The following is a 13,398-nucleotide window of genomic DNA, read 5'->3' as shown; positions in this document are numbered from 1 at the left end:
TTCATAATAGACTGGTGAACAAGCAGAGGGGGCTGAGCTCCTCCTGAGACCTATAGACAGAAAATGTCCTGAGCTGGTCCTTCACATCAGCCTGCACACCACTGAGAGCACACAATCAGAGGAACCTCTGGCGGTCACTGCTCGCAGATAATTGCACAGCAAGATTTTCTTCCTTTACCCTAAATATAATCACTGAGTTCCAGGAACAGACATGTTCGGGAACAACTGGTTCTTCTGCCAATTTGTGCTCAGGATGTGGCACACATTTGTTTGGGCATGTGCATGGTTTGGTCCGCTCTGAGAGAAGACACCCGACAGAACCATGTGCTTTACCTTTGACAAGTGTATCTGTTTCACTCACTGCAGTGCATTTGTTATTGTCATTATTTGGTTCCCTATTTATGCAAGTATGCTCATTTTGTTAGATATGCAGTTACAGCTATTACACAGCAGTTGTTATAAATTCAACCATGTAATTTCAGTTCTCCTTTAAAAATGATCTCACCTTGCTGTTTCTTTCATTAAGGCATAACCTTCTCAAGACAGATAAATTAGGTCTGGGACTATATAGATATCTTCTGTCCAACTGAAAATTAACTGAATAATAACTTAATAGATTACTAATAGAATAGATCATACATTTTTCTAGTGAATGAAATCATTAGATCTCACTGCTGAAGCTGCTAGTATTTGAAAAAATATCTATAAATGAGAAGGCATAAAGAGATCTGTGTCTAATAGTCTACAGAAAGCAAGCCACAGATTCTGCTCAACCATCAGATTTTGTAGGAGTTTATATAAAGTATCGACTCCCAGTTACAAATTTACTGAAAGTCTCTTTTTGAGTAGGTGGCTTTCAGGGGGTGGTTTAAACTGGAGCATCTCAGCTCCTGTGAATACAGTGGAGGTTTGGTGATGCTTACAGAGAGATCTTAAATCCTTTGACTGCTCCGGTCTGAAAAGAAAGCCACTGAAAATAAATAAATAAATAATAAAAAAAAAATGTAGTGTTTTGAAATCATGGAAACAAAGGTTGAAAAAGACCCCTAAGATCATCAACTCCAGCCCTCACCTAACACTGCGGGTTCACCACTAAACCACATCTCTAAGCTCTGTGTCCACATATCTCCTAAATACCTCCAGGGTCGTCAATTCCACCACTCCCCTGGACAGCCCATTCCAATGCCCGGTCAGCTTTTCTGTGAAGAAATCCTTCATGACATCCAATCTAAGCCTTCTTAGTGCAACTTGAGGCCATATCCTCACATCCTAGGCTGTTTCCGCATGTATGAAGTCCATGTCCTTGCATCCCAAATGTCTATAAATTACAGCCACTCCTTGCACACTTTTGGGCTAGCAGCACTGAATAGTGCCTTGAATTAAATATCTGAGGACTAAAGACTACAGCATGTTTGATTAGAACTCAGGTGACTCAGGAGAGGATCCCAGGGACCTCAGGTCCGGCCTTTCTGGGCTTGCTGAGAGCAGGCCTGTCTGAGCAGGGCACCACAGCTCAGGACTGTGTTATTTCCCAGGAGGAGATCCCCGAGCCTCTCTCAGCATCCTCTTAATACAGATAGAGCTTATAGAAATAGAGCTTTAAGATATGACAAAGTTCACTTATTAGATTTGGTAAAGGAAAGTTTACAGAGCAAAAATGAAGTGAGTCAGGTCAGCCACGTGCAAATAAAAATGTTACACAGAGACATTAACCATAGACAGGAAGGGTCATTTTGTTTTTATTTTGCCACATACAGAGCCTGAGAAAATAAAAAACCATCACAATGACTTGACTTATTTTGAGGAGGAATAAGACAAATGCATTTTTGGCTGGGTTGGACCCACATGTCTGCTCCCCTCCATCTCCCTGCTTTTCCATGTGCAAGGATGTCACCCTGGCAGTGCAGAGAGGAGCAGACACATCCTGGACAGCTGCAGTGAAAGCAGATGTTTGGGAGCAAAAGGAGATGCAACGACCAAGAATCCAAGCATGGGACACAGAGAAGCATTTCATAATGTGTCCCAAAACACAACCTCCCATTTTTTTCATGTAAATATTAGAGAGGTCAACACAGGGAGAAATCCTCATACTTGCTGGCTGAATCACACCCATGTGAAATGTATCATAAAATCAGTATCCATAATTAATGTTTACAGTATGCCAGATGCAAAGATTACCATCTTGTATCAGTCAGGACAAACTAGAGTTATCTTTGCCTTCTTTGCTTTCAAAAGCCTCAGTTCCCTACCTCCTCCCTTCCAGTTCAGGTTTAACTTCATACTTTCTACATTTCTGGTGGTGGCTGCCTTGATTTCTTTCTTAACAGAAACAAAAAGGGTTGCTTCTGTAGTTGGACTGGGGATCCAACAACACTTCAGTGTTTGGCCAGTTGCTCATCTGGTATAAAAACATGTAGGGTTATAGATTTCAAAAGAATGAACTTCCAGCAGATAATGATCAGACCTGCACTCTGAACCACTGTTTTGTAAACTGAGGGGGTAGGTGGTTTGTGAGCAGATCAGCCCACCATGCTGAGGATAGTAACCCTGCAAAACAGTACTAAGAATACTCTGTGGTTCTTCTTGAATCAGAGCCTTAACCAAGAGCAGAGTTAGAGTACAGCTTTGACAAGTAGTTCACAAGTCTGTGACTGTATGAACAATCTGCTTCTAACTGCCCACATTCAGCTGCTTTGGCTGGTGGTTGAAGTGGGTATTGATAGTACAGTAAATTATTATATCGGAGTTAAGAAATTCATTCCCATTCCTCCTCCTTCAAAAATAAATAAATAAAAGGGAAGCAGCAACATCTGCATGAGATCCTTAAGAAACCATCAAACTGAAGATAAAGCGCTCTCTTGTGATTTGTGTGTATCGCTTAACCATATCAAGCTTGGAAGGAGAATGGCAGAACATAAATTGAATAAAGAATGCCTGAAAAAATGCCTTTGTAGTTAACTGAGAGAAAAGGACATGTTTGGTGCACAGTTCGTCCATCCTGTTTGAGTTGTGCATAAATGAAATGAGTCTTGACCTAGAAGTGTTGACTTCCTCCACTAAATGCACCAAAAAAAACCTAAGATGACCGGCAAGGCTGAATTAATCAGCTCAATTCTCTCCTTGCTATCTGAGCAAAGGACAGGGAACAGAAGAATTTCTAAGCTTAATAACATACAGAACAATGGTCTTCATAGTGAATGCTTTGAGCTTAGGATGATAAAATTATATTACCTGATGTCTATGTACGAGATTCATATATGAAATAGTTGAAAAATGCACTCAGTTCCTAGCTGGCAGGTGAACACAGCAGAAATGCCTCCTCAGCATTGTGCAGACACTTGCTAAAACCCTCCCCAGAGATGAAAGGATTTCAGGCTCTTGACTTACAAGCTCGCTCCAGAAGTGGGTCAAGGCTGGGATGTGTGCCCAGGTCATTTAACTGGGTGACAGGGGCAGCTCTTGGATGGACCAATACCTTGAGCTGAGGATTGCTCCCATGTGGCTAAGCTCTCCCTCTCACAACTTTATTATTTTAGTCAAAGGAAGTCTGATTTTAACAAAGCCCGCTACATGAAACCATCTGAGTTAATAACCATGCAAACCATTCACCCATGCAAACTCTTCTTGTTGTCTGAGTAACAAAACATATCTGTGACACACATTGCTGGATTAGCTAGACATGAACCAAAGCACAAACACAAACCTTTACAGAGATCTGTGCAACAACGTTCAGCTAACTGCTTGACAAACAATGAAACATCAAAACAACACTCATCACCCAGCTGTTAATTCTCAAAGACAACTGGGCATCACTATTTCCCCTGTATTGCCAGGCTTCTTACAAGGAACAATAAATCCCATATTCCTCCATGCCATAATCTAGCTCTTGTTAGACTTACAGTGCACGAATGCCCAAAAAATACCAGAAACAAGAATCTCTTATTCTTGGGTAGGGCAAGAAATGGCCCTACAGTGACCTGTAACATTCCTGAGCCCTTATAAAGAGGGTGAGAAGATGGCTGTGTGTAAATGGCTGGCTCAGGAGGCAGAGTGTGTGCCTATGTGCCTGGTCCCATTTTCCATAACGGCAGAGCAGGTGACAAAACTATGTGCTTATGTTTATGCTGGCAGAATACTTGTACTTACATGGACTTTCCTAAAAGAAAGCTATTTCTGGATGGATAACTGTGGATAAAATGATTGCAGGGGCACAAGAGGAAAGAACTACAAACAGAAAGGAAGAAAAATCTGGTAATGGTGGACCAGCAGCTGCAGATAGAGACCAACGTTAAGGTGGAAATAAAAACTGATGAAAGAAACTGTGTGCAAAAGATGTCCTACTAACCCATCTCCCACAAGATACTAATCTTTGGATGCATGGATATAGATTTGTTGGCAAGATCTCATCCATTTACATCAAAAGCTGCACATGTGGAAGATTATTAAGAACGTGGAGGAGGTCAGCATTGAATGTTTGGCTCCTGGGTCCTGCTGTCTGCTGATCTGTGTCCACAGTGCTTGGACCAGTGACTTCAGATGCAGTGCTTTCAATGGAGCCCAAGTTTTCCTACCTCACAAAACAGAGTGTTAGCACGCAGACATGGTTCTGCCACAGTTTCTGTACAACAAGCCATTCTCTGGAGCAGTTCACTAATGACAGAGGGAGTATCATACAATCACAGAATCATCAAGGTTGGAAAAGACCACTAAGATCACCAGTCAATCCATCCTCACCATGTCCACTATCCATGCCCCTCAGTGCCAGATCCACACACTATTTGAGCATCTCCGGAGACAGTGACTCCATCATCTCCCTGGGCAGCGTGAGTGCCTCATCGAACAGACAATGTAAACCGACAATGATTTGCTATATCTTAGACCCCATATAACATTCTGAGTCCTTCCCCTTCCTACCACCATCATGCAGGATTTAAAAAAACCACAAGACTGGAACACTGAAGAGCTAGATCACATTGTTTTATTCACAATTTTCAATTTCTCACATGAACAGACAAAAGAGGGATAGCTAACTCTCATTCTGAATTAAATCATAAACCTAATAAAAGGCTCATCACTGTAAGTCATCACCAGTCAGCACTGCCTACCAAGGTGGTTCCATCTGAAGGACAAATATGGATGACTTCATTAACAGGGGCTTTTCCAGTTCTCATCAGAGATGCTATAGGGTATGTCTGCAGGATGACAGGAATTGTCCAGTGTCCAACACTTACTTCACAGAAGTGTTCCTGAAAAGCTGAGCTTTCTGGTGGTGTGATTCTGACCGCAGCCCCCCATATCGTCAGCCACAATCACAGTAAAGAGGACAGAGTCTCACAGGAAGAAGAAATCTCAGCCTTAAGGAGCATTATGTCAAAAACCATATATACTCAAGGACATGAGACCAAAGTATCATCAAGTACAATGAAAACACATTCTTGATTCATCTTTGCAGAGTAAGATAGAGGACAGGGTGAAGGTTACGTGAGACAGCCTTTACTCTTCCAATTCAATTTGCTTGAATTTTATCCATTTAGTACACGGTTGGGAACACAGCCCTCCTTTTCCTGACAGTAAACTGTTTCTGTATGTGTGATCAGAATTACAAAGAAACATTCTAATGGTGATAGAATCCCATGCTTTAAGCCTCCACAAACACTACTATACAAAACGGTTAAGTTTTTTGTACACATTGTATGAATAAACATAACAAATTGCTGAGCCTCACAAAAATTATAAGCAGTCACTTGAAATTTTCAAGGAGGCAGCAAAAAATCTTAAGAGCGATTGCTTATGTTACCAAAGATTGTCTTGTGTAAAATATTCAGCACTGGTTGGAATCTAACTCCTCTAAGGGAGAAGTGAAACACCAGAAACTTATAAATACAATTAAATGACCGCAGCTGTTACTGCTGACACAGATCTACTGGCACAGAAGACATGCTGAACCGTTTGTTTTGATAAATTTGTACAAATAAGCTCCATCAGTAAAATCACTTTTACTCATCTTACTTCAGCCCGCTTCAGAGTTGCATCAATTTACTGGTATTGGTTACTATGCAGTACAAAAACTACTCTGCAGGCCAAACAACCACTGTCCAGTGACTCCAGTTAAGTCCAGTAAAGGAGGGAACGCGACCCATCATTTTCCAAAAGGATCAATTAAAATGCTGAGCTTCAGTGTCACGTTACATAAGGGTGTCTTGAATGCTTTACAAGCATTTAATAGGGAGAAGCTCCCAGTATTTGTGAGGTGTGCTAGAATTTCAGATTGCTTTACACGTAAAGAAAAGGAGAGGAAGTGTTTGCAAGACAGTAGTTTAAATGGTCCCACGAAGCAAACGGGGTGAGTTTTGGACAACTTCTATCTCCTGGTCCTATGGTGTGATCCTTCAGCTTTGTTGTTACAGCCAAGTGGATGATAAAATAGGAACTCAAACAATCACAGAATAACTTGGGAATGGTGTAATTGAAATAATAAAGTAAAAACGCTCATTGATGGCTCATCATTCCATGTTTGGGGGGCACTTTTGTCACAGAACTGTTCCTGGAGAGCTGAGATTTCTGGCACTATGTGGTGTGATTCTGACTGCAGCCCTACTGATTGTTGGCCAGGATCTCAGTGAAGAGCACAGAGATTCACAAGCAGTGTGAATGTTAAGTATGTATTTGCAACAATATCTTTAAACGTGCCATGCTGTGTCACCAGTATCAAAGCTGATCTCATCAGCACAACTGCATATAACTGCTGCAAGCAGCGCAGTATGTCCTGTAATAACAAAGCCTTCTTGCTTTGACAAAAAAAATGCTGTGCCTTAGCACTGTGTGGAGCTCAAAACAGGTATTCAGAGAGTCCACAGCAAACGGGGAGCAAAAAATAATGTGAACTGCCATTGAGATCCTGCTTCAAGCAGATTTAGGATTAATCCAGTGTTGAACAGACATGGAGGTAGGGACCTTCTTCCCCAGTCAGACAGAGGCAGCCTGTAAGGAAACTCCAGGGAGCACTGGGACGGTGGAGGAGCACAGGGGCTGGACTGATGCTTGCGGCTGCAGGAGGATTCCCTATGTACCCCCACTGTCTGTGCCTGCAGACTGAGGAATTCCAAGAGAGCTGCCAAGGTCTGTAAAAAGGAACATCCCCGCTCCTTTGTCAGCATGGGCAAAAACAAGGTCTGCGTTCCTTCGATGGAAGCAGGAACAGGAAGCACAAGTGCTACCTTCAGTTCTTGTCTTCAGAAAGCTGAATCATAAAGGATTTGTAGGAAAGCAGTGTTCACCTTCGCAGCACTTGAGCATCGCTTCTCATTTCAGGTGATGTCTGGCATCATGGTAGCAAGGTGTCTTCAACAAAAATCAAAGTGGTAGTAGAACAATCAAAGCCCCACATTTAGCTGCTTCAGGTTCTAAAATAGTACTGGGGAGGGCAAGCATTCACTGCATCCATTTGTCCAGCAGAAGACACTCCACCCCTTCACGTAGGTGTATCACAGTCTTTATTCAGAAACTTATCAAATCAAGGTGTAGGCAGAAGTCAGGCCAAGCACCCCCCAAGCAGCCATTTTGCACTCTACTTGTGCCCTGAGATGTCCCTGGGGCTGCAGTCAGGTGCAAGCCTTGGTGGGATGAAACACACAGGGACACATCCCAGGGTCAGCCCAGAGAGATGCTCTGGAGGAGGAGTGGAACTGGGGGTCCCTTCAGCCACAAAGCCCCAGCCATCACTAGCAGCAGGGCTGGGCACAAGCTACCAGGCATCAAGTGGACAGCTTTAATAAAGAACACCATAACCTGGCCATGTCCTAATCCTCCCAGTGTGTTTGGCAGCCAGTGACACTGTACTCCTCTAAACGCAGACAGAGCATAGATGTAAATGGCGCTGCGAAGCAGAATGGGTACGGCAGGAAGGCACCCAGCCCCACTTCGGTACAAAACCACTATGGTACTTGTTAAGCCAAGGAGAAAAGAGTTCCCCTTCTACATAGTGGGAAGATGTGGTCACAGCAGCTCACTCAATACAGCACAGTGTAAGGCAGAAATGAGCACTCAGCTGCAGGCAGAACAAGCGTTCCACACTTGATCGTGTCAGATGCAACTGGCACAATGCACAGCACAGCTATCATCAGTCACGACAGAGAAAGCAGAGGACACCTCTCCAGGAAGTTGCCTTCACATTTTTCTCACCCGAAGCACACGTGGGAGCCCCCAGCACCCCGAATCGGGTGCAAACCTTCCCCTGTTTGCTCAGCAAATCCCAAACGCGCACCCCATGTGCACCCCACGGCGCCCCCCAAACCTCCCCCCAGGACACACACAGCCGGATCCCAGCAGCTCGCAGGACACCCGCACCGCACAGAGCCGCCATCCCGCATTCCCAGCTCTCGGGGTGACCGCGTGCTGACCCTCCCGGCACCGAGGTACCTCTACGTGACACCCTCGGCTGTCCCCGGTCTCAGACCGAGGGCCGAGCTGTGCCGCAGCCCCCGGCCGGCTGGACACGCCTGCACCGAGCCCTCCCGCGGACACTCGCGGCCCCATCTCCCCCGGCGGCTCCCCACGCACCGCCGAGGACCCGGGGATGACGAGGATGACACCTCCCCGCACGATCTCCCGCGGAGCAGCCTTACCTTCTTCCCGTCGGCGGCGGCGAACGCTCTGCTCTCGCCGCTCACCGAGGACGATCGGCTGGGCCCGAGGTGCTCCTGTTGCGGGGACATGACGTCCATGCGGCCCCGCGCCGCCGATCTCCCGCCCCGCCGTCACCCCAACCGCCGCCGCCCGCACCATGGACACGGCGCGCCGCGATGGCACACGCCCCTGCGGGACACGCCCCCACGCGGGACACGCCCCGCACACAAGCCCCGCCCGCAGCCGGTTCCCGCCCGGCCCTGAGGTGCGGGGGGACGGGGAGGGGGATAGGGACGGGAGGGGGCGACGTGCATGCGCTGTCGTGCGGAGTCGGCGGCGCGTTCTCGCTGTTCTGCGCGTGCGAGTGTCCTGCGGGCGGGGGGTGCAGAGACACCTTGTTATCTCACACAGCTTTCCTTATGTCCGCCTGTGCTGGGATGGCCCTTGGGTAACAGCATGGCAATGTCTGAGGCTCAGAGAGCTGCCAGGCTGCCTCTGCTGTGCTCCAGGACAAGAATCACTGAATAGAGTAATAGAATCATTAAGATTGGAGAAGGCCTCTGTGATCATAATATCCAACTGTCAGCCACTCAACTATGTCCCTCAGTGCCACATCTACGTATTTCTCGATGACCTCCAGGAGCAGTGACTTCATCACAGAATCACAGAATGACCCGGGTTGGAAGGGACCTCAAGGATCATGTCGTTCCAACCCCCCTGCCTGGCAGGGCCACCAAACATACACCTTTACTAGATCAGGTTGCCCAGGGCCCCATCCAACCTGGTCTTGAACACCTCCAAGGACGGGGCATCCACAACCTCCCTGTGCAGGCTGTGCCAATGCCTGACTACTCAGAGAATAAACCTTTCTTCTGGCACAATTTAAGGCCATTCCTTCTCATCCCGTCACTGTTGCTGAGGAGAGGAGGGTGACCCTGGCCTCACCACATCCTCCTTTCAGGTAGTTGTAGAGAGTGATAGCATCTCTCCCAAGCCTCCTCTTCTCCAGACTAAACAATCCCAGCTCCCTCAGCTGCTCCCCTTCCCATAAGCCTTGTGCTCCAGACTCCTCACAGCTCTGTTGCCCTTCCCTGCACAAATTCCATGGTCTCAATGTCTTTTTTGTAGTGAGGGGCCCAAAACTGAACACAGCACTTGAGGTGTGGCCTCACCAGAGCTGAGTACAGAGGGATGATCCCCTCCCTGCTTCTGCACTCCTGCTGGCTGTGCTAATGCTGATACAAGCCAGGATGCCCCATGCCTTCTTGGCCACATGTACTTACACACTGGAACTCACAACATTTCCCACTGTTGGATCTGTGTGGTCTTTCAGCTGCCATATCCAACATGCAGCGGGAAGAGGGCTGTTCCCTCTGCTCTGCTTTGTGCGGCCTCACTTCCAGCACTGGGTGCAGGCTTGGGCCTACAGTATGAGAAGGGCATAAAGCTATTAGGGAGAGTCCAAAGGAGGGCTACAAAGATGGGGAAGGGTCTGGAGTACAATGAGGACAATGAGGAGCGGCTGAAGTCCCTGGGTGTGCTCAGCCCAGAGCAGAGCAGGCTAAGGGCAGGCCTCATGGTGGCTGCATCTCCTCACAGGGAGTGGGTGTACAGCAGAGGAGAAGAGGGAAATTTGGAGGAGAACAGGATGGGTGGTTGAACAGCTCCACATCATCATCACCTGGGAGCAGTCCCACCGTAAATTTGAGCATTCCTTGCAAACAATGTCTAGAAGGCATTGCCCTTCTTTTCTGGACTTCAGTACAGCAGCTTTAGGGAGAGATGGAATTTGTCATTCCTCATCTTCACATTATTTGCTTCTACTCCATTCCAAAAAGTTTGAGTTCTGCAAAGACCATCCTCCATGCTCTTGTGGTCCCTGAGGCCCTTGACAAGAGAAAGCCTGTCCTCTTTTTGATAGTGGCTTGCTAATAAAACTGTTAAGTGCTATGTAAGCAATTGTTAAGTGGAATTCATAAAGGTCCAGAAATTCAAGTTGAGGCAGTTATTAACATTTTGTGCACACAGATTAGCATTAACAGAAAATACCCTATTCTGCCCCTACACACGTTTGCAGAGATCTCCAGGTTTCAGGTTTCTATTTCAGGGCCAGGGGCCAAGCTCTTCTACCCCTTCCACAACTGCTACCCATACACCAGGAAGGAAAGACCATTACAGCCAGGCCTTGTGCGATTTTGAATATCCATTTCAGCCTTATTATATATGCCATGTGAAATTGAGTCCAGTGCATCAAAGAGAAGCTTGCCTTTGAAGGGCTGCATGTCTCCTGCATGCAAATGCTGCTCTGATTTAATTAAGCTTGATTTTATAATTGGTGTAGTTAAACTAGTATGATTCTTGTGAGCAAATAATGACTGGCAGGTGCACCTCAATGTGCTTATGGCCTCATGTCAACAGGACCCATCAGCAAGTGACATTGGGATTTCCTGCCATTTGTCTTTTCTGTATTTTTTCTGTATCTCACTTCTGATTTTTATGCTTTATTTCCTTTGTTTGCATTAATAGGCTCATAAGATTGCTTATTTTGGGCTTCTCTGCACTGAAGATTTCCCTTTGGTCACTGCCAGAGCACAGCCCTTCAACTGGAAATTGTGGGGCAAAGTTAAAAGCCACTGGCTGAATATTCATTCGGAAAGACCTCGCAAAGAGCAAAATATTAGACATGAAAGGATAGCATGCTGTTTAAGATAAGGCCTAATCTCTTCCCTTTGTGGGCAACATTTCTGATGTAAATCTGAGCACTTGCACCCAGAGCTGTTTAACTTTTGGCCTCAGCTAGATGAGCAGCAATGCAAATACCCAGAGCTAATTCTGCATGGCAGTCCTGAGCACAGCATGCTGATGCACTAAGGGGGAGGCTGACTACCTACAAAATATTCAGGACACGCATCTGATCAAGTACAGTCTTGAACTTTCATAGACCTCACTGTGTACCCATCTCACTACATGATTCCTTGAAAAGCCACGGTCTACAGCATTTACAGTGATGCTCAGCAGTGGGACTGGTTCCTATTTATCAACAAGTTCTTGAGAAAGACATCCTATCACTTAAAATTTGATGAGTGTGTGTTAGAAGATGCTTGTCCTAAAGTTGAAGTTGAGAAGTGTGACTGCACACACGGCTCATAAATAACCCATTCTTTATTGTTGTTGTAGTTAGGTGTTGCTGATGGACTCCCTGGAGCTTCACAAAGCACTGGCTGTGCAAGCAGCCAGATTCCTATTTTGGTGGGTTGAGGCACAGAGTAATAAATTGCATAATGTGAGCAAGTTGGCATATATGTGCCCAGTGAGGATTATACATCCATAACAGGAACCTTTCTGGTAACTAGAATGGGAAAAGATTGGGGTTGCATCAAGAATAGAGCACCTTTGTTTTATGGCTGATGGGACTTGGATTTATTGGAAACAGAGGGCAGACTGTTGACGTTGGCTGTACAGGAGACATGAAGGGATCTCCCACAAACAGAGGACCATTCGAGTGCACCACATCAGTCATCCATAAAAGTTATCACTTTATCATCCTTGCTCTGGATTCACTGCAGGCATCGGTTTTCCTATTTCACAGCCTAGACAGATTTTACTTTGAGTGTGTTTAAGAACCCAGAGGGCCATATTTTTTGTCAGTTTGTGTTTTTAACACACTGATGGATAGTATTGCACTTCTGGTCCCTCTCTGGATTTACAGTTTTCCATTCACCATAGGGAACTCTCTTTAACAACCTGTAGGACTGCTGAGCTGTGAATGAGAGGCATTAAAAAATTACGGGCAAGATTTTTAGTTGTCCTTTCATGACACACTCTGGTTTTTTCACTGCAAGAGTGGGATGCTTTCAAAACTGACTCAGATAAATGAAAGATGGGCTGGACATCCTCCTGCAGACAGGGACTCTGCAAGGAAATAGCTGTATATTTCCTGTACAAAGTGTTGAATTACTCAATATAATCTGATGGACATATCTTCAGCTTCTGTAAGCCAAGGTGGGAGCTTAAACTTCACTGCACTACATCAAGCGAGGATTTGGCTCTCTGGCCTGTCTCAGCCTCTAACCACATTGCTGATGGTTTACAGATTAAATGGTCCATTATACAAGGATGGAAATTCCTGGATCTTCTAGCTGATATGCACAACGAGGACTGTCAGACTACAAAACAGGGTCTGGCTTTTTCTGCACTGCAGAAGGGTTTAATCTTGGACTCCCACCAGCAGCAGGAGACACATGGACAATGCCACCACCACTACCATGCTTCAGTTCCCACCTGCTACTGCCAATATCACAGTGTTTTAAGAAAAAAAAAGCAGTGGTTTTGAGGCAGATCTACGTTTTTCCTGACACCAACACTGTAATGGTAAGAAGCAGATTTAGAAAGGGCTACGGTGGATCATTTAACCACGTTGTCAAGCAGGCAGCTTTATCTGCGTCTTTCCTGAAGGGCATCTGGATGACTTCTTCAGACTTTGTTGCGGTGGGGATTTGCAGGCTCCCTCCTGAGCCTGCCTCTGCATTGTCCCTGCAATTAGAAACTTCTTCCTGATGCCTGGCTGCAATCACCTTCTCTTCTGCTAAGCCTATTACAACTCGTCCTAATCCCAGGGGATACAAAAAAGATTCATTCTTTCTTCCTTAGAGCTACCTTTTATCAATTCGGACACTATCTTCCCACATCCTCTTTCCTAGTCTAAGCAACGACAAACCCTTTAAGCTTCTCCTTGCAGTTCGTAAGTTCTGAATCTCCCATCAATCTTGTTCT

The 13,398-nt window shown here is 45.8% G+C and overlaps 1 protein-coding gene across 2 annotated transcripts in view; it reads right to left on the bottom strand.

The window, feature by feature from the left end:
* Positions 1-8,835, bottom strand: part of ARHGAP20 (Rho GTPase activating protein 20) — a 58,305-nt gene extending 49,470 nt beyond the window's left edge. The window contains exon 1 of one of the 2 annotated variants that reach the window (XM_015852194.1): positions 8,625-8,835. In XM_015852194.1, the coding sequence (XP_015707680.1) occupies positions 8,625-8,723 (99 nt within the window). In that variant the 5' untranslated portion in view covers positions 8,724-8,835. The remainder of the gene's footprint in view (positions 1-8,624) is intronic. The other variant, XM_015852195.2, reaches the window with a different exon arrangement.
* Positions 8,836-13,398: the final 4,563 nt, after the last annotated feature.

Source organism: Coturnix japonica, chromosome 1 (genome assembly GCF_001577835.2).
Source record: "Coturnix japonica isolate 7356 chromosome 1, Coturnix japonica 2.1, whole genome shotgun sequence".
In the NCBI taxonomy this organism is placed as follows: domain Eukaryota; kingdom Metazoa; phylum Chordata; class Aves; order Galliformes; family Phasianidae; genus Coturnix; species Coturnix japonica.
This window is presented reverse-complemented; position numbering and strand designations above follow the sequence as displayed.